This window comes from Pinus tabuliformis, chromosome 3_2 (assembly GCF_031772625.1).
Source record: "Pinus tabuliformis cultivar Carrire ecotype Pingquan chromosome 3_2, CPIR1, whole genome shotgun sequence".
Taxonomy (NCBI): Eukaryota; Viridiplantae; Streptophyta; class Pinopsida; order Pinales; family Pinaceae; genus Pinus; species Pinus tabuliformis.
Genome location: NC_142302.1, coordinates 633,656,687 through 633,683,182, shown reverse-complemented (window position 1 = coordinate 633,683,182; position 26,496 = coordinate 633,656,687). Strand labels below are relative to the sequence as shown.

The 26,496-nt window shown below is 37.0% G+C and overlaps 1 protein-coding gene across 1 annotated transcript; it reads right to left on the bottom strand.

Moving 5' to 3' along the window:
- Positions 1–1,828: 1,828 nt before the first annotated feature.
- On the bottom strand, positions 1,829–26,439 carry LOC149182220 (vacuolar-processing enzyme-like). Its single transcript, XM_089414487.1, has 5 exons — positions 26,366–26,439; positions 3,678–3,730; positions 2,883–3,109; positions 2,332–2,538; positions 1,829–2,011 (listed from the first exon to the last, which is right to left on the bottom strand). The coding sequence occupies exons 1-5, from the start codon at positions 26,437–26,439 to the stop codon at positions 1,829–1,831; spliced, it is 744 nt and encodes a 247-aa protein (XP_089270613.1).
- Between the last annotated feature and the right edge of the window lie 57 nt (positions 26,440–26,496).

Sequence of the window (26,496 nt, the reverse complement as noted above, 5' to 3'; positions counted from 1 at the left end):
TACTCGAGTCTCAAGCCATAGAACGCCATTGGCCAACCTTGAAGTATGATATGAATTCAATTTGCACCTGCAACCCCGAACTTCAAAATTCGAATTCTCTTCTCATTATACTATTCACAGCTCTAATACCATGTAGAAAATTTCTACAAGTCTAGCTCTGATACCATGTAGAAAATCTTCTACAAATCCAACTCTGATACCATGTAGAAAATCTGCTGGTAGGTTAACTCGATAATGCAATATAAATCAAAGCAGAATACTATAACCTACTTCTACTATCAATTTGCGGAAGCTTAAAGATCAAGCTGAATAATATAACCAGAAGAAGAAGAATCAATCTCATAATACACATGAAAATATTTTGGGGAAAGCCTCAGCTAAAACCTCACACTATTGTATTATCATACATGGTGGAAATACATAGGAATTATACAAAGCCTTAGCTCTCACAGCTAGCCAGCTCTCAGTACAATCCTCACAGATGCTCACAGGAAATCTTGGCTTCTCTCTAGCCTTCCTTTCTTCCCTCCAAGCTCCTATTTCCTTGCGATGTTCCTTGTGGATGATTCTCCTATTACCAAGTGGATTTATCCTTGACTACATACATGAGTTTTCTCCATGAGAAAACACATGCAATTGACAGTACATCGTCCTTGACATTTAACTCAACCGGGTCTTTCTCAGAATAGACATGCATGAGTTTCTGATGAGGGAATCTTCAGTTAACTGGAGTAGCACTAGTTGAGTGCATGCATGCATCAACTGACTGTCAACTCTCTATTAGTTCCTCAAACAATTTGGAACTAATTTAACTAGACTTAACTCAGTAAACTGAGTTAACTAATTACAACTCAAATATAACTCAATCTCATCTCCTTAATGTAAGGGACAACTCTTGCATGACTTCAGAAAGACTTCTAACTTGAATTTCTCCAACCAATTAGTTTAAAATAAATTAATTAACTATTTCCAAGTAGCTGTTAAGACTAAATTTGATTTTAATTCACAATTTAATTCAAGGACAAATTAAATTGGAATATTCTTCTTTCCATATTTCAACACCGACAAGAATTTAATTCACTGTAAGCAACCATAAATTTGAAATTTTGGACAATTTTAGTTATTGATTACATGCCTATTTCGACACATTATTGAGTTTTGATTGTCAAGTCTACAACTATTTCCTTGATACTTCAATCTAAGTAGATTGAGTTACATAAGTATAATGAAAACTCTCCCCAGTATACATTGTTATGGAGTTTTGCAAAGAGACTTTGTTAAAGCTTATTACTCTAATCTAAATAGATTATGTAGACTTTGTTAATAGCCTATGTATATTGTTGTTGAACTTTTCAGTGTTGATATTTTAATCTAAGTAGATTGAGTTACATAAGTATAATGAAAACTCTCCCATATGTACATTGTTGTTTAACTTTTCAGTGTTGATATTTTAATCTAAGTAGATTGAGTTACATAAGTATAATGAAAACTCTCCCACTATACATTTTGAAAAATCTCCCACTGGAGTTTTGCAAACAGACTTTGTTAAAGCCTTATTACTCTAATCTAAATAGATTAACAAAATTATGATTGGAATTTTGCAAGCCACAAATGTTATTATCCAATATGTCGATCCTTTGTTTTTATATAAGGATTATTATATATTCTGGCATTGTTCACTAACATAATAGGGTGAATGTTGGAAAGAACATTAATAACAAATAGGTGTTTATGCTTATATAGCTCGTTGAAAAACTTGCATTGTTCTTGAAATTGAAAGAGGCCATGGTAGTCACCTAGTTCTTTGTGACTAGAAGGAACTAAATCATCAAGCACTGAAACCTCTATGAAGTGAAGCCCTAAACCTGGATGGAATTTGAATACATGCCTCTACAGATACCACAGTCATGGTATTCTCGGTGACTCCTTCATTGCACATATTTGGAAGAGAACATGTGTATTTCATGCCATACTGCGACAAAGCTCCACAATGTTTTTCAAATGTGCACACCTGTAGCAATACAAATATGCTTGTGTTTAGAACTTTGAGAGTCAGATCTTATAAAGAGAATGGTGTGCTTTAATTAGTGTAATTTTTCAATATCGCTAACCATTAAGGGATAATGATAGTAGAATAAGAGGATTATAACATGATCATCATCGGAGAAATGCAAGGTTAACAAAATGGGAATTTGTATGAAGTTAATGCAGATGCACACTTAGGTTTCATAGCTACAGAGTTGGGTTCATATCTCCCCAACTATGAAACAATAGTGTTTACACACATCACCAAATAAAAAGTAAAGTAGGATCAGAGGATTAGAAAATCACCATTGTTTTGAGACAGTCCCAATCATCAACTAAAGGTTGACTTGGTGGCCATACAGTGTTCAACATATTAGTACCCCTTGCAGATCCAAACAAAAGCTTGCCAATGAGATTCATGCTTTTGTCAACATGCATATGATGTGTCATCAAGTCCACCATCTGTCTCTGTGATTCCAACTTTTCAATGGAGCCCTCCTTAAATCTTCTATACTGCAAAATAAAGCATAAGAATCACTAGATATTGGCTTTTGCCTCAAAGTCCAAAAATACACGAGACTGAAAAGAACAACATATACTAACACCAGAAGATAGTTCATGTAATTCTATACTAATACCGCAAGATAGTTCATGTAATCCCTTTCCTTTCCTAATATTCAAGGGGGGAATTTATAACAAAACTTATATTAAGAGATTGAAGCTTAACAAAATAAGTAGTTTTGAATTGAAAGATTGTTTGGTTCCAAACTTGATCAATTTGATAAATAAGTGAATAAAAAATGCAGTTAGGTGGATGAATACCACTTTTATGGGGGGGATCATCATCAATATACTACCCTTTTCCATAGATAGAGAAGATATGCATCTCGTTGATTTACAACTTTCACGTCCTTCTCGTCAGGGAATTCTGGAAAACCATTATCATAGGTGAAAGTAGCGTTGGCATTCGTTGGGTGAGATCCAATGTATAGAAATAAATGCTTTTTTCTAATATGGATGTCACCATGCTGCATCACATGGGATTCGATCCAATATTTATTATGGTATGATGTCCTGAATTTTACTTGCAAAAAGTCAGCTTATCATGATACTAGTATAAAATGGCGCAAAACACAAATATGTTCCAAGTGGACAATGAAATTTGGAAGAAAGTAAAGGCACTTCCACATTACAATGTGGTGAATGTGGAAGAACAAAGCCTTTACTATTAGAAGTGAAGGCTAAATATTTATGGATAGTCAAGATGATAATGGCTGGCAAGTACTTAGGCTAATTATCTATGGGCAGGAGATCATAGTTGCGAGACTATTAGTGGCAAGCACTCCCAAGTATGGCTGGTATGGCCCTAGGGAAAACATTGTATAAATACTTACCTCCCACAACATGTAAGAGTATTGTACATGAAAAATATTTTAACCCTAACCCCTGCTTCTAGTCAAGGAGAAATAATAATCTTTCTAAATTCGATTTTATTTTTTTCCCATGCTATGCTCTTCATTTTGGATTGAACGAAGATATGCAATACCATTTTACTTATTTCCCATGTTATGCTCTTCATTTTCGATTAAACGAAGCGATGAGGATCGACCTCAAAGACCCCGAAACCAATATGTTTCAAAATTTAAACTCACTTACCAATTGATATTGTTGCTTTATAGTTTCAGTCTTCAAGTTCTGTTTTTCACTGCAAAATAAAAGTAAAATAAGCACACAGTTTCAATCAATAAGAAACATCCAAAGCAAAATAACTAATGGAAAGAGATATTGCAGTAGTTTTCACTTGCAATTGATTGCTTGATATGATCGAAAGTCATATATTGTATTTTTGTTAGGAGTCAAACACTTAATATTTAGATTACAGCAGAGAGGGTTGCAAAAAAGATAAACAATGTTCCATTGTTATACTGTTTGCAATATATATATATATATATATATATATATATATATATATATATATATATATATTGTTTGCAGCCATGTTTTTTAAATGCATAATGCAAACAGGTTGTAACATTGCATTCTATTAGTTGCAAGTCAGGATCCTGATGATGAGAACGAGACTCTAGAATGCCTTCAAAATATGTGAGAGCTCTCAGATAGATTGTAGTTGTACTACAAATGAATACAAGCTAAGAAATGCTCCATATTGTGAGATTAAGGCATAGATGGATGACATTGTACATTTCATCATCTCCCCATAAAGATCCACATGGGACTATGCTAGTGACAACTCACCAGAGCATTGGATCTATACTAGCTATATTTTCAAAAGATGGGACAAGCAACAATAAACGTAAGCCTTTGACACTCCCAAATGTAATAACAGGTTCCAAGCATGTGCAACATTGCCTCTAGGTTCTCCAATATAAGCCTAATTAAGAGAACAATAGAGTGTTATTGCCCCCTTTCTTTTGTTGATAAAACTCTTCTTTAAGTATTGATATAAACAATGATAATATCATTTTTTCCATATACAACTTCCTTAGGGAAACCCTCCAATAGTTTCTTCACATTCTGTGAATGGTGCTATATTGTTGGTAGACATGTGCCAACCCTCAAGGGACCCAAGTGGATTATACCTTGTGATATTTTTGGTCATTATGGCTTTGGCATGGCATGCCAAATCACTTGAACTAACCATTGGGGCTACAAAACAATGTTATCTATCTACCTACCGACCTATCTACCTATATAGATATATATACACATATTTGTTTTCTCTAAACCTCATGAGTATTTTTTTTATTAGGAGAACACCTTGTGGAAAACTCTTCAAGTAATTTTCCATGATCCATGGATGGTAAATTCGGTAAAGAAATGGACCTAATTAGGGTACTTAACTGCTAGGGGATTAAGAGAGTTGAATCTATAACCTCCCTAATTTTCAGTGAGAGGTCTCACATTTGGCTCATGACAGATTTGCATACATGGCTTACATATCAGTGAGCTAATTAAAAAGATAAAAAGTTTTTCTTGAATTAAAAGGACATATATTAGACCTTTCAAAAGTAGGCTCTGAAAGTTGTTGACTATCATAGAACCTGTGAGCTATATCAACAACAGAAAACAAACTTTTCATGGCTTTAAAAAACAAAAATACATCATTATAGAAGTTAGAGTATCTGTCTGTAGAGAATTTTATAGCTAATGTTCATGAATGAAATCATTTGTATGCCCATGCTAAGAAATTGAAATGGTTCAAACACCCTGCTCTAGCCCCAATGCCTTTTTGAAAGGCCATCAACTACCTTGTTCCTGTCCCTATATATGTGAGACAAAGAAGTGTGTGGGAAGGTTGTCATTTAGTGTTGTATATCATCATGGAGTGGCTATAAAGTGAAATTTATGAGTGTTTATTTCTTTTTTCTTGAAAGGGATGCCCCATTTTGATTTTTACAACATTTTGAATCCTAGGGGAAATAGAGAAGGCACTTCTATTTGCACATAATGTTTTCTCGAGATGTTGTTTCATGGAATAAAATAAGAGTGGGATGCATGTTGAATGGTCATGGCAAGGAGGACCTGAAACTATTTGGTCAGATGCAGCTTGTGGGTATAAAGTTTGGATGTTGTGGAGTGTGAATAGGTGTTCCATTTGGGGATTTCTGTTAGGTCCCTATAATACTAGTGATTCCCCCATTACTATTTTCATTGTATCCCTTATTGTTATTATTCTGTCCCTATTGTCCCCATATTTTTATTAGTGTGCCCCATAGAAACCCACTATTGTTATTGTTGTGCCCTTATGTTTATTATTATGTCAACTTGATTATATTGTGACCCCTTAGACTCATATACATAGAAGGGAGGTTTGGTCATTTGTATCATCCAAGAATTGTTCATTTGTGTAATGTAAAGGAGTTTTTGCCCTCGAAGAGGCTGAATTCTAATATGTTGATCTACCTTTTATATCTTTTTGTGAGCTGGCTTCATAACATTTGGTATCAGAGCTTTGGATTCTAGGGTTTCATTGCTCCAAACAGGTCATCGTGGCATTTTTTCTATAACGTTTTTTCTGTGACGTTTCAGAAGCTAAAAAGAAAAACCCGTTTGAGCTGAAATTATTCTGAACATCGGGTCCAAATTTTAGAGTTTGTCTCTCTATATTTTCAGAGATATGATCTGAGGAAGTTAGGGTTTTTGCAGACTACCTAATTACATTCCAAACAGTTGACCTGGGGAAAATCATCATAACGTTTTTTCTGAGCATCAGATTGAAATTTCGTAAAAAGTTTTAGAAAGAGGACGGCCTATAGTTTTCTGTGTATCAATTTTAGGTACTAAGGTTGAAAAAGTAACATGTGGAACTTCGTACAAGTTCGCTCTACTAAACTAGTCTATAATCAGGTCATCGTGGGAGATTTGGAATAACTGTTCCTTAGAGAATCCAATATTGATCAGACTTGTGGGGTTAGAAAGAGAACTCAAAGGCCTAGTACAAGACATGATTTCAGATATTCAAGATCCAGAGTTACATAGATATAACAGATTCCATATCAAGCTCTTACAAAGTGAAAACAAGGTGTGTAGTTTTTTTTAAATTTTACATAATATTGGTTTGAAAAATTAGTTTGAAGGAATTCAAAGGGAATATTGAACAATTATTAGCTTTAATTGATGCCCCATAGAAAGAAAATGGAAACACCTAGAAAGAAACCTGAAAGCTCTAGCATGACTCGTGAAGAAGAGGAAGAAGTGCAACATGATATATCAAAATTACAAGACCAAGTACAACAAATTTCACTCTCACAAAAGGTAACGGAAGCCAAGATGAATGGCGTGGAAGCCAATATGAATGGCGTGCAAGTTAAGATGGATGGATTGGAAGCTAAGGTGAATGGCATGGATGCTAAGATGAATGGCATAGATGCTAAGATGGAAGAATTGAAGATAAATTTGAATAAGTTGCTACAAGAAATGGTTACTAATGCTGAAAGGGTAGTAAAGGAAACTCATGATGAGAAATAAATAAATGTTAATCATGATTTCATAGACTCTAATGTTGGATTGAAGACCCACCATGTTCCAAAAATTGATATGAGGAAGTTCGATGGCAAGGATCCCAGAACATGGATACTACATATGGAGCAATTTTTCGATCTCCATAATGTGAAAAACACACAAAAGGTATGTATTGAAACTTTATATTTGGAACCAAATTAGTTTGTATGGTATTGATGGCTTTGCTCTCGTAAACAAATTGTTACTTGGGCAATTTTTACGGAAGAAATGATAGCAAATTATGAGGATACAAAAAGCAACACCTTTTTTAGCCAATTGATAAATCTCAAACAAAAGGGTTCAATGATGGAGCACATTAAGAACTTCCAAAAATTGAACATAGGGGTAAAAGATATTCCAGAGGAGAATAGTATTGATGTGTTCACAGGGAATTTAAAGGATAATGTCCAACATGAGGTTCAGCTTTGGGAACCTGATTCATTGGAGAAGGCATTTAGGTTAGCAAGAAAAATGGAAAGCAAAATTATGGCAACCAGGAAGCCTACCACTCACAACTATAAAGATGGAAGTGTTTTCTCCCCGAGCCTTCCACAACCTACAAGGTTGACACCACAACAATTGGAAGAAAAAAGAGAAAAATGGCTTTGTTACAGTTGTGATAGCAAATACACTAAAGGTCATAAGTGTGCTGAGAAGAAATTATTATACATAGATTGTGAAGAGGAGGAAGAAAAGGAATAAGAAATGTCAAAAGAAGAGGATATACTCCAGGAAGAAACCATAGATAAAGAAGAAATGAATCTGACCATATCTTGTAATGCATTGGCTGGAATTACAACTCCTCAAACTATCAAGATAGAAGGACATCATGAAGAAAAAGGTAATAGTGTTGATTGATTTGGTAAGTACCCATAATTTTATTCATTGTAAGATAGCCAAGGAATTGAATTGCTTCCTATATCCAACACTAGAGTGTCAAGTGATGGTTGCAAGTGGAGGAACCATAAATTTCTCTGGAAAGTGCTATAATAGCAAGCTATCCATGGGAGAATATGTATTAAATAGCCCAATGATTTCCATTCCAATGGGTGGTGCTGATGTTGTACTAGGAGTCCAATGGTTACAATCCTTGGGTCAATAGCTTTTAATTTTCAAGAACTTTTCATGAAATGTTGTGTGGAAGGAAAGGAAGTTGAATTAAGGGGTATTGTAGGGAAACCGAGAAAGATAATCAGCTCTAACAATATGACAAAGCTTCCAAGGAAGGAACAACGAGGCGTAATTACACAATTATGTTCGCTAGAGGTTCCCACATCGAAATCATCTATTTCTCCAGATGTCCAAAAATTCTTGGACAATCATTCCAAGGTATTTGATACTCCCAAAGGCCTCCCACCTATTCATGATCATGATCATGCTATTCATTTGATTCCAGGAAGTGTTCCTCCAAACATCAGTCCGTACAGATATCCCTATGTCGAAAAGAGTGAAATTGGGCATATGGTTGTAGAAATGCTAGAGGCTGGTATAATTCAACCTAGTCAAAGTTCTTTCTCTGCTCCAGTAGTATTGATGCACAAGAAGGATGGATCATGGTGCATGTGTCCGGATTATAGGGAGCTCAACAAGGTCACTATTAAAGATAAATTTCTCATTCCTGTCATTGATGAATTATTGAATGAATTGCATGGATCAATTTACTTCACCAAGTTGGATCTTCGTTCAGGATATCATCAAATCATAATGAAGACTGAAGACATTCTGAAAACAAAATTTAGAACTCATGAGGGTCATTATGAAGGTTTGATGAATTCCATTTTCAAACCCTTCCTTAGAAAAATTGTGTTAGTATTTATTGATGATATACTAATCTACAACAAGTCTTGGAAGGATCATGTTCAACATGTTAACAGGGTGCTCAAACTATTGGAGGAGAAACAATTATATGAAAAAATATCCAAATGCTTCTTTCGAGTACAAGAGGTGGAATATTTGGGTCATATTGTATTTCATGAAGGTGTCAAGGTAGACCCTAGCAAAATTAAATCCATTAAGGAATGGAAAATCCCCACATCCATAAAGCATCTGTGAGGATTTCTCTGGTTGAGAGGGTATTATCACAAGTTTGTTAAGAATTATGGGAGAATAGCAGCTCCTCTAACAACATTATTGAAGAAAGGTGCATTTTCATGGACTCCAAAAGCAACAAAGGCCTTCGAAAATCTTAAAGAGGCAATGTGCCAAGCACCGGTCTTAGCTACGCCGGACTTCACAAAAACCTTTATTATGGAATGTGATGCTTTAGGAAATGGAATTGGTGTTGTTTTAATGTAAGATGAAAGACCCATTGCTTGCGAAATTCATCCAATCAAAGGAAAGTATTTACACAAAGCTATTTATGAGAAGGAAATGTTGGCAATACTACATGCACTTAAGAAATGGCGACCCTACCTAATGGGAAGACACTTCAAGGTAAAAAAGGATCATGATAGTCTTAAATAATTTTTAGAACAAAGATTATCCTCTGAAGAGCAAAAAAAATGGGTCATAAAGATGTTGGGTTATGACTTTGAAATCATCTACAAAAAAGGGAAGCAAAATGTTGTGGCAGATGCACTCTCAAGAAAGGATGAGGATGTGGAAGCATTGTTGTGTGCCATTTCTATTATCCAACCAGATTGGATAAATGAAGCAAGGGATGAATGGAAGAATGACGAAGAAGTGTGGGCACTCATTCAAAAGTTACAACAAGATCCCAGTACATCTGATACATTTAGATGGAAAACTGATTTCTGATGTTACAAATATCGCTTATACCTATGTAAGAATTCTCGAATCAAACAAAGATTCTTATAGAATTGCACACTTCTCCCTTAGGAGGGCACTCAAGATTTTTAAAGACTTACCACAGGGTTAAGAAGGATTTTTTTTGGCGATGGACTTAAATCGGATATTCAAAATACTGTGGTGGAATGTTTGGTTTGCCAACAAAATAAAGTTGAAACAATTAATACCCTAGGTCTATTACAACCCTTATCCATTCCAATCCAATGTTGGGAGGAGGTTTCAATGGATTTTATCATAGGTTTACCCAACTCCAAAGGAAAGAGTGTCATCAGGTGGTAGTTGAAAAACTTACCAAGTATGCACACTTTTGTGCATTATTGCATACATTTAGAGCCAATATAGTTTCTACTGCATTTATGGAAACAATTCAAAAGCTACACGGAAACCCAAAAATTATTGTAAGTGACAGAGATCCCATTTTCACTGGAAATTTTTGGACAGGATTATTTTCTTGTCTCGGTACTCAGTTAAATCATAGCTCATCTTAACATCCTCAATCTGATGGGAAAATTGAGATAGTAAACAAATGTTTGGAAGGATATCTTCGTTGCTTTGTATATGATAAACAGACACAATGGGTCAAATGGTTGCCTCTGGCTGAATGGTGGTATAACACTTCCTTCCATACTACAGCAAAAATGACCCCATTTATGGCACTTTATGGATACCATCCACCATCCATCACATCATATTTAAGAGAAAATTCTAAGGTTCAAGTAGTGGAACATCACATCGAGCATCAACAACAAGTTCTCCGACTCTTAAAGGATAACCTCATGTTGGCACAGAATAGAATGAAACAACAAGTAGATCAACATCACAGAGAAAGAAGTTTTGATGTAGGTGACTGGGTATTCCTACGGCTACAACCATATAAACAAAGGTCCCTCAAAAAAGCTAAGAAGGATAATAAATTATCACCAAAGTATTATGGTCCGTACAAGGTGTTGCAAAAGATTGGTACTATGGCATACAAATTGGAGCTTCCTACAGCTTCTCGAGTGCACCCAGTTTTCCATGTTTCATGTTTAAGGAAGGTTATAGGTGACAAGCTCCCAATTCAAACAATATTTCCAAAACTTGACAAGGAAAAGTCATATTGGAACCTCAAGTAGTCACAGAAACAAGAACTCGGCAGCTACGAAAACGATCAATTTCGGAGTATCTCATCAAGTGGAAGAACTTATCTGTAGAAGATTCCACATGGGAGGATGAGAATTTTATACAGAAGCATCTAGAACCACTCAAGCGTTGAGGACAATGCTTTTCAAAAGGAGAGGGGCATGTTAGGTCCCTATAATACTAGTGATTCCCCCATTACTATTATCATTGTAGCCCTTATTTTTATTATTGTGACCCTATTGTCCCCATATTGTTATTAGTGCCCCATAGGAACCCACCATTGTTATTGTTGTGCCCTTATGGTATTACTGTTATGTTGGCTTGATTATATTGTGATCCGTTAGACTCCCATATATAGAAGGGAGGTTTAGTCATATTTATCATCCAAGAATTTTTCATTTGTGTAATGTAAAGGAGGTTGCCCCCTCAAAGGGGCTGAATTATAAGGTGTTGATATATCTTTTCTATCTTTTTGTGAGCTGGTTTCATAACAATTTCTGTAGTATGCATTTTCTTCATTTTCTATCCTCTTTACACTTGTTTTTAATCAATATTTTCACTCATAGAAGATGTTTGTCATGTTTTCCTTAAAACTTGTTTATGTTAAGGCTTTTGGGAATAGTTAGGATTTAGAAAAATTGCCATAATGTTACTTTTCGACATGCATTATTGAAGTATATTGTGGCATGTTTCCTTTTGGGTTTCAAGTTTGACCCCTTCTTTATGGTATATATCGAAGGTGATATGAGGGTGATAAAAGAATTCATCGTGTGCAACATTCATCCAAGATAGCTCTAAAATTCGGATGCCATAGTAGCAGCAAGAAAAGGGTCAAGGGACAGTGTGAGAATATGTCTGAATTGAAGACCAAGGAGCAACATGGGAGAGGTCTATTTAGAGGCTGAGTTTTGGGCAAGATTATGGACCTTCTAATGGTTTTTTGAGGGCTAAAAAGGCAGTTGTTCTAGGGCCGAGATGATGGGTTACTAGGTCGAGGAGGAGAGGACATTATGCTAATGTTTAGGAGTTGTTTGGGCATTGTTTGAAGGGTTTTTCACTACAAGACTAATATTTGTTAGGCCGCAGGCCATAACACCACAGTAGGGGCTTGCATAGGGCATGTTAAGGGGATGGTTTATGCCCTAGATAAGAGCGCAGCAAGGAGGAGTGGTTCAAAGGTATGTCACAGTTTATTGAAGGTATGTTTGGGGAATGTCAAAGGAGTTAAGGGTTACAACAAGTGCCCTAAGCAGCACTGTCACAAAAAACAGTATGAAAACATAACGGACAACAATTTTTTTTGGAGGAAAGTTGGGTCAAGAATTGATCTGTTTAGATCATATTTTTTTTGCACCCTATTGGTGCCATGTAGATGCCATTTCGTGGTGGTGAAGTGTCATCTTAGGAGAAGAATTGAAGTGACGAGAATGGGTGTCATAGATCTAGTTGGATGATAGCAAGTTTTCTACCCAAAGTAGCCCTAGACAAGCTATCTTAAAGGAAGAAGAGCAGCTGAAGGTTGGGTGAAGATCGGTGCCAAAGTGTAACACATTGATGGATGAAATTTGTTGCTAGCCTAGAAGATTGGACCTCAGGAATTAGGCCTACCCAGAGAGAAGTTGATGAGCCCACGTTCATTGTAGCAGACGTGACTTGTAGCAGTGATAGGAGGCAACCCTCTTGGAGTCTCAATGTGTAGATGCCTTGATGGACTAAGGAACTACTAGTGAGTAGTATGGAAGCGAAGGACCGGAAGGACAAGATATGAAATTGAAGTTGGGCAACGAAGTTTTTCATTGTATCTTGTATACCATAGACTATTGTATTATTCATATTTAGTTTAATATAATGAAGATGGGATTGTACAATATTATACAATTTTATTTAAAATCGTGTATATTATGCATATGTGATTTACTACTTTATATTTCCACTGTGCAAGTAGTTTATGGTTGAGATTCTTGGTTTGGTAGCGTCAGTGATTTTAAGACTCTAACTAGACCTAAGGTCATGGAAATTGAATAGGAATGTGAAAAATTATGAGATATGTTGGAGGATTGGTGGATCTAATTTAAAAATTCCCCAGTCATTAATGTTATAAATTCATGTTAGTAGTTGTTATGGCTAATATTAATATGTTATGGATCGAAGAATACACAGACATCTTCATGGCAAGTAAGATATGCTCATTAGATAAATTTTCAGGTCTAAAATGGTTCTCCTAAGGAATATTATAAAATAATAATGGAAATAATAAAATATGATTAGATTACCTCTTTAAGTTTTGGAGGGAAAAAAGAAAAAACTACTTTTTCAACTCGTATTTTCATCTAATCTCCCTATGATTTTACTCAAATTTCAAGAGAGAGAAGTCATTGGATGCTGAAATTAATTTTGAATCCAAGGAGTGCCATGTTTCATACTTTAGATGGACCCTACTACATGAAAAATGTGAAATACATGAAAAAGTGTGATTGCAATCAGAATTTTTTCATATATTTCACATTTTTTGTGTAGTAGCATCTATTGAAAGTTTGCAACATGCATAATCCTACGATGCAAAATTAAATTTTGCATCCAACGAGTGTTCCTGCTTGAAATTGGAGTAAAATTGTAGGGAGATAAGCTGAAAACACAAGTTGAAAAAGTAGTTTTATTTATTTATTTATCTTTTCAACTTTTTACTCCAAAAATGGCGAATCATCCCCCATGGATGACATCATCATACTGAATCCTATTGGTTCTTATAAATTTGATTTTTATTTTACATTTTTGTTTTGAGGACCATATTTTACCTCAAAATTTGTCTAATGCATTGGAGAGAGCCTAAAGGAAATGCACCAAGAAGGGGGTGACCCGCTCCTTGAAACAAAAGGTTAACTGAAATAGCAAGGCTAAAACTTTTCTCCTCTACGGTCGGTACTGGACTCAAGATAAATCAATGTACATTGATACAACTCTTGAGAAATTTCATTGAATTTTGACTTCTGATACAAGTTATATAAGAGCAGTGGAAATATTCCATCACTATAACATTGATGTTGGAGGATTGGAAGGAAATTGAACATGTTGATGCCATGAACCTGTTGTAGTGGTTACAAACACCCTCTAAAAATTTTCCTTAGCTTCATTTTGGACCCTTCCTACCAACCTTTCACAGCAGCATGTCTTGCTTCGTCAAGCACACAAGCTTCAATGATTTTCTTGCAGAGTGATAGCCTATCTATCAAAGCTTGATGCATTCCCCTCACTAGCTGTTTCTCTAGACTTGGTCCAACTGCAGGCTGAGAAGCTCCCTCAAGAAATTACCCAATTCTGGAGGGCAACCAACCTTCCCTCCATAAATTGCGTAATTCAGTCTGGCAGCCTGCTGGGCTACATAATTGCGCAATTCCACCAGTCAAGCTTCATCCAAAAATTTGTGTAATTCCTCCCAACAAGGCTGCTTAGCCTAGGAATTGTGAAATCTCAAGCAGCAGTCAGCTACTCTGCCCAGAAATTGCACAAATATCCTGGGTAGCTAGCCCATCTCCCTTCTATAAATGTGCATTTTCTCCTAGCAATTAAGCAGCCTCTTGCATGTGCAGTTGTTTTGACCAGTTCCACCCGGGACCAAGGAAACTTGACTTGCATGCATGACTTACTTTTTATCAGAATAGAAAAATAAACATGCAAGAAAGCATCCCTAGATTTGAGCTATTTTTAGCAGCTAGAGGTTACATGCAAATATTTCTTTAGAATATTTCCCCCAAATGTCGCTCCTTCCTAGGTTTGTGGCATAAGCATCATGAGCTTCAAACTTATTTATTCGACGCTTCAGAGCTCATTTCTTCACATCAATCTTGGAGCTCTGACATCCCACACCACATCTAGGACTCTTTGACACATCAAGCTCAGCTATTCACGAGTAAGTGGTCTCAACTTGTCTTTTGCATCATTTTTGTCGCTTTTTGTGTTTTCACTTGTGTTAGTGTTGTTTTCTTGATTTCTTGGAACGCTTGTTGATATTTACATGCATACTAGCTTGTACTAGCACCATTTCAGTTTTCATTACTATCTCACTATTGTCACATGCATGAAACTATTTTGCATGAACGGTTGTCGATTCGGTGACTCGCTTCACCCTCAGGCACATTGTTCCATTTTCTGAATATTTCATTCACTATTTGCATGCTTGATCATTTTCTTCTGCTTACACTCAGTATTGCCATGCATTCACTTTCACATTTGCTTTCAGTTGCCAGTTGGCGGGTCTAGGCAACCTTGGCCTGGACTCTGCCTCACCAAGACAACATTACACAATCCCGAGAGGGAAGGCTCTGTCTTCCTCTGAGGAAATGCACATTTCTACCCAGTAACTATCCTTCAGGCCTTCTTTGCACAATTCTAAGGGACTGTCAGCAGAAAGCCTGGATTGTCCATTGTGCAATTCCATAAGCTAGTCATGCCTCCTAGATAGCCCAGACTGTTTTTGGTTATGGCAGCCAGTCACCCAGCCTCCCAGAAGAAATTGTGAAATTCTTACCAGTATTTCCCCAAGTATGTGTTATGTCATTCCTCCAATTTTCTTTGGTTTTCGCTTACATATTTCTTGCAATGCATGTTGCTTTGTCTCCAGATCTAGCAGGTGTTCGTCTGCCTCTTAATAGTTCAGGATCAATGGCCTCCAAGACAACAGGATCAAAGGACACTAATGGAAGTACAACTGGAGTAGCGATAGAGTTAGTGTTCACAAGTCTACCGATCTATGAATATACCAAGCTGATTCTAGACAAGGACATCCATCTGAACTAGCAAGAGGTCAATGATGCATTTGCAGGAACATTTGGGGAAGAACTCGAAGACCGCCAGGTATACGTGAACATCCACAAGTCTGGCTTGTACCGGATTGCATGTAGATACCCTGTGCTCCCATGTGTGGATATGATACACTCGATCGTCTTGCACACTGACCCCGAGATGATGACCTTGAATAGTGTCAGTAGGACAAGATTGCAACCTTTAGGGCATAGGATTATGATGAGATGTATCAGATATCAAAGCCCGTAACTATCATGGAGACACCCTTCATCTTACCCAAAAACAATGTAAAATCCAAAGAAATTATGAAGAAATGGGTAGAGGAGCTGGCTAGATTCAGGATGACACCCAACTAGATCTATAAGACGAAGATACTATGGAAGGCGTATCAATACTTGGTCATATTTGCATGTCAACTGTATGGCCAAGAAAGCACATAAACCTTCCCACAGAGTTGGTTAATCTCACTAGACCAACTGGCCAGAGAGGGAAAACTATGCAATTGGTCTGGTATGTTGGCTCATCAACTAAAGGAATATGTAACCAGGGCTCGACAACTGCCCAAAGGTATCCAAGAAGAAATCTACATGTCTGCCTACATCTTGGATGCAGTCTGTGCCTGACAAGAGTTCCCGGGCTTGAAGTGGGCATGGTCACTGGTGGAGACTACTATGAACACTTATTGTAAGATGTTTTCTGAATGCAGCTTCAGAGGAGTTATCACAGATTATTTTTTCACCCCAGTTTACAAGATGATAGTCAAACAGGATCCACCCTGCATGTCGATGGCAACAATGGAGGCACTGATAGACATAGCTAATTGGTATGCCTTACTGTCTGGCACCTTAATACAAATGTACATTATAGGGAAGCCTCCGCATGTTCTGCAAAAGTTTTCCTTGGATGTGTTTGTCATGCAGGAAGTAGCATATCACATCTCGTCAAGATTGACAGCTAGGCTGCACTGGAAGAAGAAGACACCTTGGCTCGCTCTTCCACTACACATTGGGTTATACGAGATCCAAAGTTTCAAGCATGCAGATGTCGAAGTAGAGAAGATGAAGAAGTATCCATTTGACCTCCGAAGTTACAATCCATATGACCCATGTTGTCTTGAGATAGATCACTACACGAGAGTACTGTCAAACTGGATCCACGGGGCATTTCATTGGGAGGAGGAGGACCCATGGAGATATTGCTACAATTTCTCTAGACCCAATGACCAGGTGAGCTTCGCTGTGTAGTGGTTAGTGAAGCAACGTGAACCAGTAACCTGGAGAGCACCAGAAGCAGCAATAGAAATAGAGGCAAAGATACCAGTGCACGATAAGGGCAATAGGAAGATTGTCGATTGCATGGAGGAAGAGAAAAGCTGCAAATTACGAGCAGATATACTTGTGGAGAAAGAAACTTTGGCCATAAAGGCAAAGAGGCAACAACACAACAAGCGAAATGTGTAGAGGTTGAGAAAGAAATAGAGAATGGAGGAAACATAGAAGAAGTTGCATGAGTTAAAGGAGCAACTTCGAAAGGAACAGGATCTCCAAAAATAGGAGAGGGAAGCGTAATAACAACAGGTACTGTAGGCGGTGAAAATTGTGTAGATGGATGAAACAACATCCGTACAGGTAGTGGACTCATCAAAATAGCTAACATCAGGAAAATAGGGTGAACCATTGTAGGATGAGGACTTCGTTCAGGAGATAGAGAGAGCACTAGAATAGACGGATATGGACATGGAGCAGCAGGAGTTAGAGCAGGACATCGACCTTATGCCTCACCACCAAGAGGTCGACCCACCATCTTCACTGCATCTAAAAGATGAACAAGTCCCAAGTGACCAAGGATCCATTGAGATCCTTGGATATCAGTCGGAAGGAGAGATCTACAACATCTCATTCGACGAGTCTCAAAATAGAGTTGTGAAATTTCACAGAGTGTCCACTCGGGAAGATCATACATCTCCTGTGTAGTATGAGGAATGAGTGATCATGTCTGACGTGCACAAACATCCAGCAACCTTGGCTGATGCCACTAGACCATATGTCGAAGCCACTAGCTCAAGTGTTCACTTTCTGATAGCTGAGAATGAGTAAATGGATAAGGAGCTATAGACGGACAAGAAAGGAGGAGAGTTGGTGACAGTGTCCACCCGAGCAGAACTGCAGAAGGCAATACTAGATGAAGTACTGTCCCTTGACATAGTTGTGCGAGTGTTGTATTCCAAGTTTGGTACCGTGCATAAGGCAGTTGTCCATCTCAACGGATGGTAGCAACAATGTGCTAGAAGAGCATGTATCTTATCGAATGTGCATGCTATTGTTGATTACATACAAACATAGACGATGAGATACAAAGGAGCCCTGCTTCACTTGCCTAAAATGATGAAGCCAAGAGTGGTCGAGCTGAAGGTACGCATCTAGACTTAGATCAAGAACTTTGAAGATCTTCCATAGCTCATCACTAGTCTATAGGATTCCCATGCATGTGTATTCAAGAGTATGGATGTTGTGGTGCGCGCACATGTGATCCCATCTATTGGGACTCTCATCCAGGTGAAGAGAAAGGCATATGTCTGACTATATTTTGACTCGTACTTTGATGAGTTGATGCACATTTCCACTAGCCCAGACTTGCCAATCAGTGCAGACACCATGCACAAGTATGTTGCTGGTCCGGCCACATTGAAGATAGTGATGCGCATGATTTCAGATGAGTTGGATAGAGGAGCCCGAGCAATGTACCCAGATGCTATGGAGGCAAGAGTCAAGTTCCAGAAAGATGTCACCTTGGAGTACACGAACACCATCACGAACTATCGATCTTGGCATCAGTACGCTATTGATCATCGCGAGGATGTTGAAGAGTTGGACTTCCCACGATCGTATGAGTCATAGTAATGTCTTGCATGGCTTGCTGAAGCCATTTTGTCTCACATGGGTACATGTGCATTGTAATGTAACATCTTGTCAAGTGTAAGTTCAAGTGTCTATAGTTGGATGTCATCGTCATAGAGTAGATGAAGAGTCATGAGGGTAGATGAACTGTCACAGAGGGGAATGTTAAGGGTCACCCCAACCTTTGCTATAAATAGTCCCTCATAACTCATTGTAAAGGCTTTTGGTTAGCCAAGCTTTCGATAGGACTATCTTAGAGAGAGCTTGGATAGTATTGTAACGAGCCTTGCACTACAACAAAACCAGTGATTAGCGTCCCTTTTTACTTCTTTTTTTGCATCTAGAGCCCATTTTTGGTGCTATTTGCATCCATTTATCAAATATGGTGCAAAACTTGACACAAAATTTGCATCAAGTTTTGCACCAAATCTTACACCAAGTTTAGCACCAGGTATTGCAATAGGTTTTGCACCACATTTTGCACCAAATTTTATGCCAAGTTTTGTATCATCCTTTACACCAGGTTTTGTTCCAGGTTTTGCATCAAGTTTGGCACCTAATTTTGTTTGACATACTTTTGCATCCTCATTTTCATCCACTTTTTGCACCTACACTTGCATCAACTTTTGCATCGACTTTTGCATCCTTTTTTAAATCATTTTTTGCATCCATTTTTTCATCCATTTGTGCATCCCTTTTGCGCCAAGTTTTACATCGTGTTTTGCGTCTAGTTTTGCATAAAATTTTGCATCTACTTTTGTTGCATCCACTTTTCCCTCTTGTTTGGCATCCATATTTACATCCTCTTTTGCATCTATTATTGTACCCACTATTGCATCTAATATTTTTGTGCCACAATTAGCGCCTAGTTTGGCACCTCCTTTTGCACCCACTTTTGATTATAATTTTTCATTCACGTTTGCATCCTCATTTGTGTCTAGGTTTTCATCAACTACTACATCTATTTTTGCATCCTTTTTTGTATCCAATTTTGGACCGGGATTTACATCGGGTTTTGTGTCTCGTTTTGCATCTACTTTTGCATCGACTTCTATTGCATCCACTTTTGCACACAATTTTGCATCCACTGTTGCACCCATTTTAAATTTGACTTTTTGCATCCCTTTTTACATCTTCATTTGCATCATACTTTGATTCTTTTTTTGCATCTATCATTACATCCACTTTTGTTATGCCACAATTTGCACCATGTTTTTCACTCACTATTGTATCCATGTTTGCTTCCAATTTTGCATCCATGTTCACATCCTCTTTTGCATCAAATATTGCATCTATTTTTGCATCCACTTTTATGTCAGGTTTATGCATTGGGTTTTGCATCTCGTCTTGTATCTACTTTTGCATCTACTTACATTATATCCATTTTTTGCATCCAATTTTGTTTTGCCTGTTGCATCAATGTTTGCTTCCACTTTTACATCCATTTTTACATCTTATTTTGCATATTTTTTGTCTATTGTTACATCCACTTTTGTTGCACCATATCTTGCGCCTACCATTGCAACCACATTTGCTTCCACGTTTGCATCCCCTATTGCATCCACTTTTGTTTCATCTATTTTTGCATATACTTTTGTTTCCGTTGTTGCATCCACATTTGTTTCACCACAATTTGTGCCAAGTTTTACACCTACCATTGGACCCATGTTTGCTTCCACTTTTGCCTTCATGTTTGCATCCAAGTTTGCATTGACAACTGCATCTACTTTTGCATCCACTTTTGTGTCAGGTTTTTCATGTTGTTGTGCATCTACTTATGTTGTATCCACTTTTCATCCAATTTTACTTCTATTGTTGCCCCCATTTCTATGTTCGCTTTTGCATCCCTTTTCCAACACTCATCATATTTTCTGCATTGATGATATTCCTTATGGCATTGACAATTATGAACAATTGATGACAATGTCAATAATATTGACAATGATGAAAATGAAGATGATGGCGATGACATGAATTGTGATTATGATGATAAAGACGATAGTGGTTACAATGACAATGATGATGATGGCAATGATTATGATGATGACGATGCTAATGACGTTGGCGAATCTTCCCAATTTTAGATGTTGTCATTGTCATAATCATAAGCATTATCTTTGGTGTCATGATCATAATTTCATCTAGGTCATCATCAAAAACAATAATGGCATGAATGATGATGATGCATGATTACAACAATGTCGATAGAAATTACATTAATGATGATGATGGGGATGATAAAAATGACAATGACGATGATAATGGTGGTGATGATGATCATCATCGATCATCTGTCAAAAATAGAGTTGTTATTTCTCTTACGTATATCAATGTGTCCTAAACAACCCTTTTCTAGCACTGATCACATTTTTTGGGTTGATGATATTTCTTACAACATCTACAATTATGAACAATTGCAAACAATGTCCATAATGATGATGATGATGATGGCATGAATGTTGATTATGATGATAATGTAATGATGGCAATAACAATGACAAGGATGATGGTGATGATGATGACAATGATTATGATAATGAGAATGACCTTACAATCTTATGGATTCGTGAACAATTACTAGTTTCAATACCATCTTCTGGATACGTATTACTATCATACTTTTTAAATTTTCTGTCTCTCTTGAGGTATCTTACTATAATGGTGTTGTCAACACTAGAAAGATATCTTGTTGTAATGGTGGTTCTAATGTTAGCACTAGCAAAGTTTAGTAGGGAGGATGCTACTACAAGAGGAATTCCTTCTAAGTGACTATGGCATTCAAAATGAGGCTTTATGGGCTGCTTGTTAACACATGTTCCCATGCATAATTGATATTGATAATGGGGTGGTATAAAATTGTAATGGGCATATCCGTTAGTTAGTTATGATGGGTCAACAACATTGAAACCATCCAAGTGACATTTCACCTTGGAACAATCGTCGCTCGTGCGAAAACACGAAGTTTATGTAAATGAAAGTTGTGATTGTAGTGGAATTAAAACCATCGAGAAATATCAAAGAAGACGCTGCCTACCAGTTTTGAAAGACAACCAAGGCATTGAACAACTATTTGCGTTAGGATGTAGTGAGGGAATCGAAGGAAATTTGGCAGCCCTAAGTTGCCATTACTATTGCCAATCACACATTCAATAGTAACCATAAAAGGTAGCCACATATAAACAGAACTTCGAGGTGTTGACAGTCAGAATCTATTGTAATAGCTTTGACGTATATATAGTTTTGTGTTTAGATGAGAATGAAGTGGGCTTCATCCAGGGTTCGGCTCAATCCTCGTCCATTCCATGCAGTGGTGTTTAATTCGCCAAGCAAGAGAATATTACGTGAGTGTTCAGAGTTAAATCAATAGAAATCAAGGACGTGTGATTGTCAAATTATTGCTCCTCCCTTATGATTGAGCGCTTGATGCGATGGTCATTATCCTTGGGTGATACTTTTATTCCCCATTTTCTATTGAAAAAGTAGTGTTTTTCTGTTCGATTATGATAGGATTGGATGAACGCCGGTTTGGGTGGATGTAGACCCATGTTTTTTTGTGGTGATCTTCAAATGTCTTGAGGATAAGAAAAAAATCCTTGACCAAGGTCCATGGTTTTGGGGATGAGTTGGTCTTCTAGTGAAGCCATGGTTTCCCAACTTCAATCCTCTCACTATGTTGCCGATGACTACTCTAGTATGGGTAAGATTCCCAGTTTTCCCATTCACTTTACCCATCTAGATCTCTTAGAAAAAGTGGGCAATTTTATTGGAAGATTCGTCAAAGTAGACAAGGAAAGACTTTTGAAAGGCATTTTCACCTATGTTTGCATATGTGTTTAGGTAGATCCCAATGAAGTTTTGCGAGATAAAATTGAGCTCAAGTGGATGGGAATTGTGTATTCCCAACCCCTGGACTATGAAAATACAACTTTTTGATATAGGAATTACCAACAAGATAGACACCTTCAAACTGTCTGTCCCTTTCCAATAGGGGCTTCCTCCTTACAGTCATCTAAGAACTCTAGCTGCCGTTGGAGGGATCTTAAGGAAAGAGAGGGATCCAAAATGTAACACCCCTCCCTTGTGTGTCAAACTTTGCAAACCTAAGCTGAGAAAAGCTAGGTATGATGTGTAATATAAAAATTAAATACATTATTAATAAATTAATCACTTGGAAAAGCGAGACACCAAGAGATGAGATTCTTGCCAAATCACATTGGTGAATGGGAAAGGATAATTCTTTCATGGTAAAGCTTCTCGATTTAATTCTAGATAAGTTGGATGGATTGGAGATAAATATCCATTGAGAAAAACATAAAAGTTGTGCAGGAGAGAAAGGCAATATTCTATGAGGAAAATCCTCATGGGAGAGAAAGGTGAGCTTTTATGAGATAAGCCTACGCAAATGGATAAAAAGATCCATAAAAGCGAGACACCGCTAATGGAAACCATATCATGAAAGAAGGTATTAAATACCCATTGCATAGATCAATTGGAGGCGGTTGATCCATGGCAAGAACCTCGACTCGGTGGTGAACTGAAGAGTCATTTCTAGGTTGGGTAGCGGTGCTCTGTTTTCCAAGTGTCGTTCTCTCTTTTGATCTAGTTTGACTCACTTGCGGGGATTGTTCTGTATGTTGGTTTCTTACCCTCTATGTTATAAATTCCTTAGCATATGAGAGAATTTGCTTGAGTTTTAAATGCACTGCATGTGGCGTTAATGAGATGATTTTATGGATGCACATAAATGAAATTCTAATTATAGTCACAGTATGTGGATCTTATGTAGAATTGGTGTTAACCTGTCTTTTGTTAAGATAGTGAATAGTCGTGCTTGAGCCGCTATGCAAATTTGTTAATTGTGGTTAAGGCTCGACTGTATAAACTATGGTACAAGTTATTTGTGCTATGCATCCAATGTTGCGCTTCTGATTAATTGTGCATAATCCCTAAGATACACATGTTAACGTGTCATGCAACTGTGGCAGACGGATTATTGATTATGTATGCTAAATGATTTTTTTTTGAAACAGTAGAGCCTATGGTTCGGGTTATCTAATATATGCATTATGCATTATAGGATGAATTGCATCCATTGAGGCGTTCTAATTATTTATTCGTATTGCATAAGATATATGTCGGTGGTACTTTCGGCCATGACAATAGGAATATGAACATGCTATATGGCAAAGCTAGTTATTGTAAATGGATGACCTGATCTCCATAAATGTTGGATTGAATCCTCAAAGGAGGGATACTCGAATGCGGGATATTGAATAATATTGATTGATTCCTCCTCTGTGATGTGATGTAGGCATGGGTAGAAGTGCTTGTGTTAGCTTTGTTATGAGGTAGTTGTATATGAACGCGTGTGACAACCATTACATCTAAATTTATTACAAGCTAAAATTAGTAAAGGAAACCAATATGCTGCCTTTAATACTGTGGCTAGGAGGTGTCTACTGAAAGAGGACCCAAAGTTGATCATAATTCATGGAACAAGGTACCAATCAACCTTAAGCACAATGCAAGAATAGGATGAAAACCTTAAGCATGACCACCAACTCATCGAATGGCCTTGAGGCTGCAATATGCAAGAAGAGGATGAAAAACATTGACTTTGAAAGCTTTTACAACCAGAGAACCTTAAAACCCCAACTCCCTCCTTAGGACAAGTGTATTTGAGTTTACCAAGAGTTGGCTTCCAACACACCCAACGCTCAATGCCAAACATGACATGGTACACTAAAACACAAAGATCGTAAAACCTTTCAACATATCGACAAAGTACACATTCTTCCTTGAAATACACATTCTAAGGAAACCCACAAATGACTTCTCCTCATTTTGAGGATGGTACATAAGTTAAATTGGATTGCATAGGGATTTCTTAACACAGGGTTCAAAATTATTACAACAATATACTCATTAATCACTAAATATGTCATTTGTAGGAATTGCAGTTAGGTGGGGAGGATAACACTCCTATCCATTTTTAAAGCTACACCCAATTAATAAGTTCTCCATGTGCCACAATAAATGAAATTTTTATGACTATAGTGACACATCCCTCGAGATTTCCTTCCACACCAACACTTTTATCCATGAACTAAAGAGTGACTATTTCATTATTATATTATACATACATGTTAATATAAGCATTAAAATTTGTATTCCTTTGTAAAAAATGCTAGTCCAAGAGATACATTTGATCACCTTGTCTTGTATCCAATATCCAATGTTGACCCCTATATCCTTAGATCTAGAGTGAAGGTTTCATTTCTAATGTTGTGTTTGAGCTTAAATTCTAATTAAATATTTGGGTTAGCCAAGGTCATTACTTAACTTAATGGCTTTGCAATATACAATGTATCATATTTTTTTTAAGTTCAATTGGTGAGATATGTCTGGGGGATTGAACTTTTGATCACTTGGATACACAAGGGCTTGCCAACATGCTTTTTTCCAATTGTGCTACTATCCTCAGAAAATATACAATGTATCATATTAACATCCACTTAAACCAAATTGACTTTTGGGACACATGTCTCTTTGATGATGAAGGGAATCCAATTATGTGATGTCAAACACATTCCCTCACAAACACTCACAAAGACCCTACACTTTTTAGGGTTCGAACCTAGGTTGTCTGTTATGAAACCAACTCACAAAAAGATAGAAAAGATAGATCAACAACTTAGAAATCAGCTTCTTCGAGGGGGCAACCTCTTTTACATTACACAAAAGAACAATTATTGGACGATACAAATGACAAAGCCTCATTTCTATATATAGGAGTCTAAGGGGTCACAATATAATCAAAGTCAACATAACAATAATAATATAAGGGCACAAAAATAACAATAGTGGGCTTCTATGGGGCACAATAATAACAATATGGGGACAATAAGGGCACAACAATAACAGTAAGGGCCACAATGGCACTAGTAATGGGGGAATCACTAGTGTTATAGGGACCTAACATTATCTATATGGAAACACTGTATAATTTTGAATTTATTTATTGTAGATTTGTACATAGATGGATATTCCTTTCTTTGCATTTATCTTTTAGACTTCTTGCTTTCACCAATTGATTTAGAGCTTATGGAGTCTCAAGTAGCACCAATCCCCTTGCTTCTATTGGATTGAATAACATGATTTCTCTTTTGAAATCCATAATATCTCATTCACATGCTTCCTATTTCTCCCATAAGACTTTAGCACAGACTCCATGATCATGTTTGTGTCCCTCTTAATAACGCACTCCTTGGAAGGGGCCATAACATCTTTTATTAGGACTAAACTTGGATGTCTCTTCTTTCTTGCCCTTTGATTCTTCATTCAATCATACCACCCATCAACTTGTTATTTTTCCATTTTTCTTATAATGACCTTTGTTGTTGGGAAGGTGCCTTTCAAGTATTTTGTCTTTGCATATAGATACACATAAAGTATCATTATTTTAATCTAATGGACGTGGTTGTTAAAATCACCAATATTTAATTAAATATGCATTGTTATACCTTTGCTCAAGTCAACTTCAATTCAAATTCTAACAGATGTGTGTATACCCTTCCTTGCTTAGTTTGTATATTGTTGTAAGTCCCCAATATATTTATGTTGGCTTTTGAAAGATCATCTCATCCCAAAATAAGTAGGGTGGGATTCAATATTCAAATTTCGTCACATACTTAAAAAGGAAGAGCGTGTAAATATTCATGCACACTCTAACATCAACATCAATGGCGATGCCTATCTCATCCATTGTCGTAGCCCAACTGTAGCTTCCACTACCATTAAATGCAAAACCACTGACAAACAG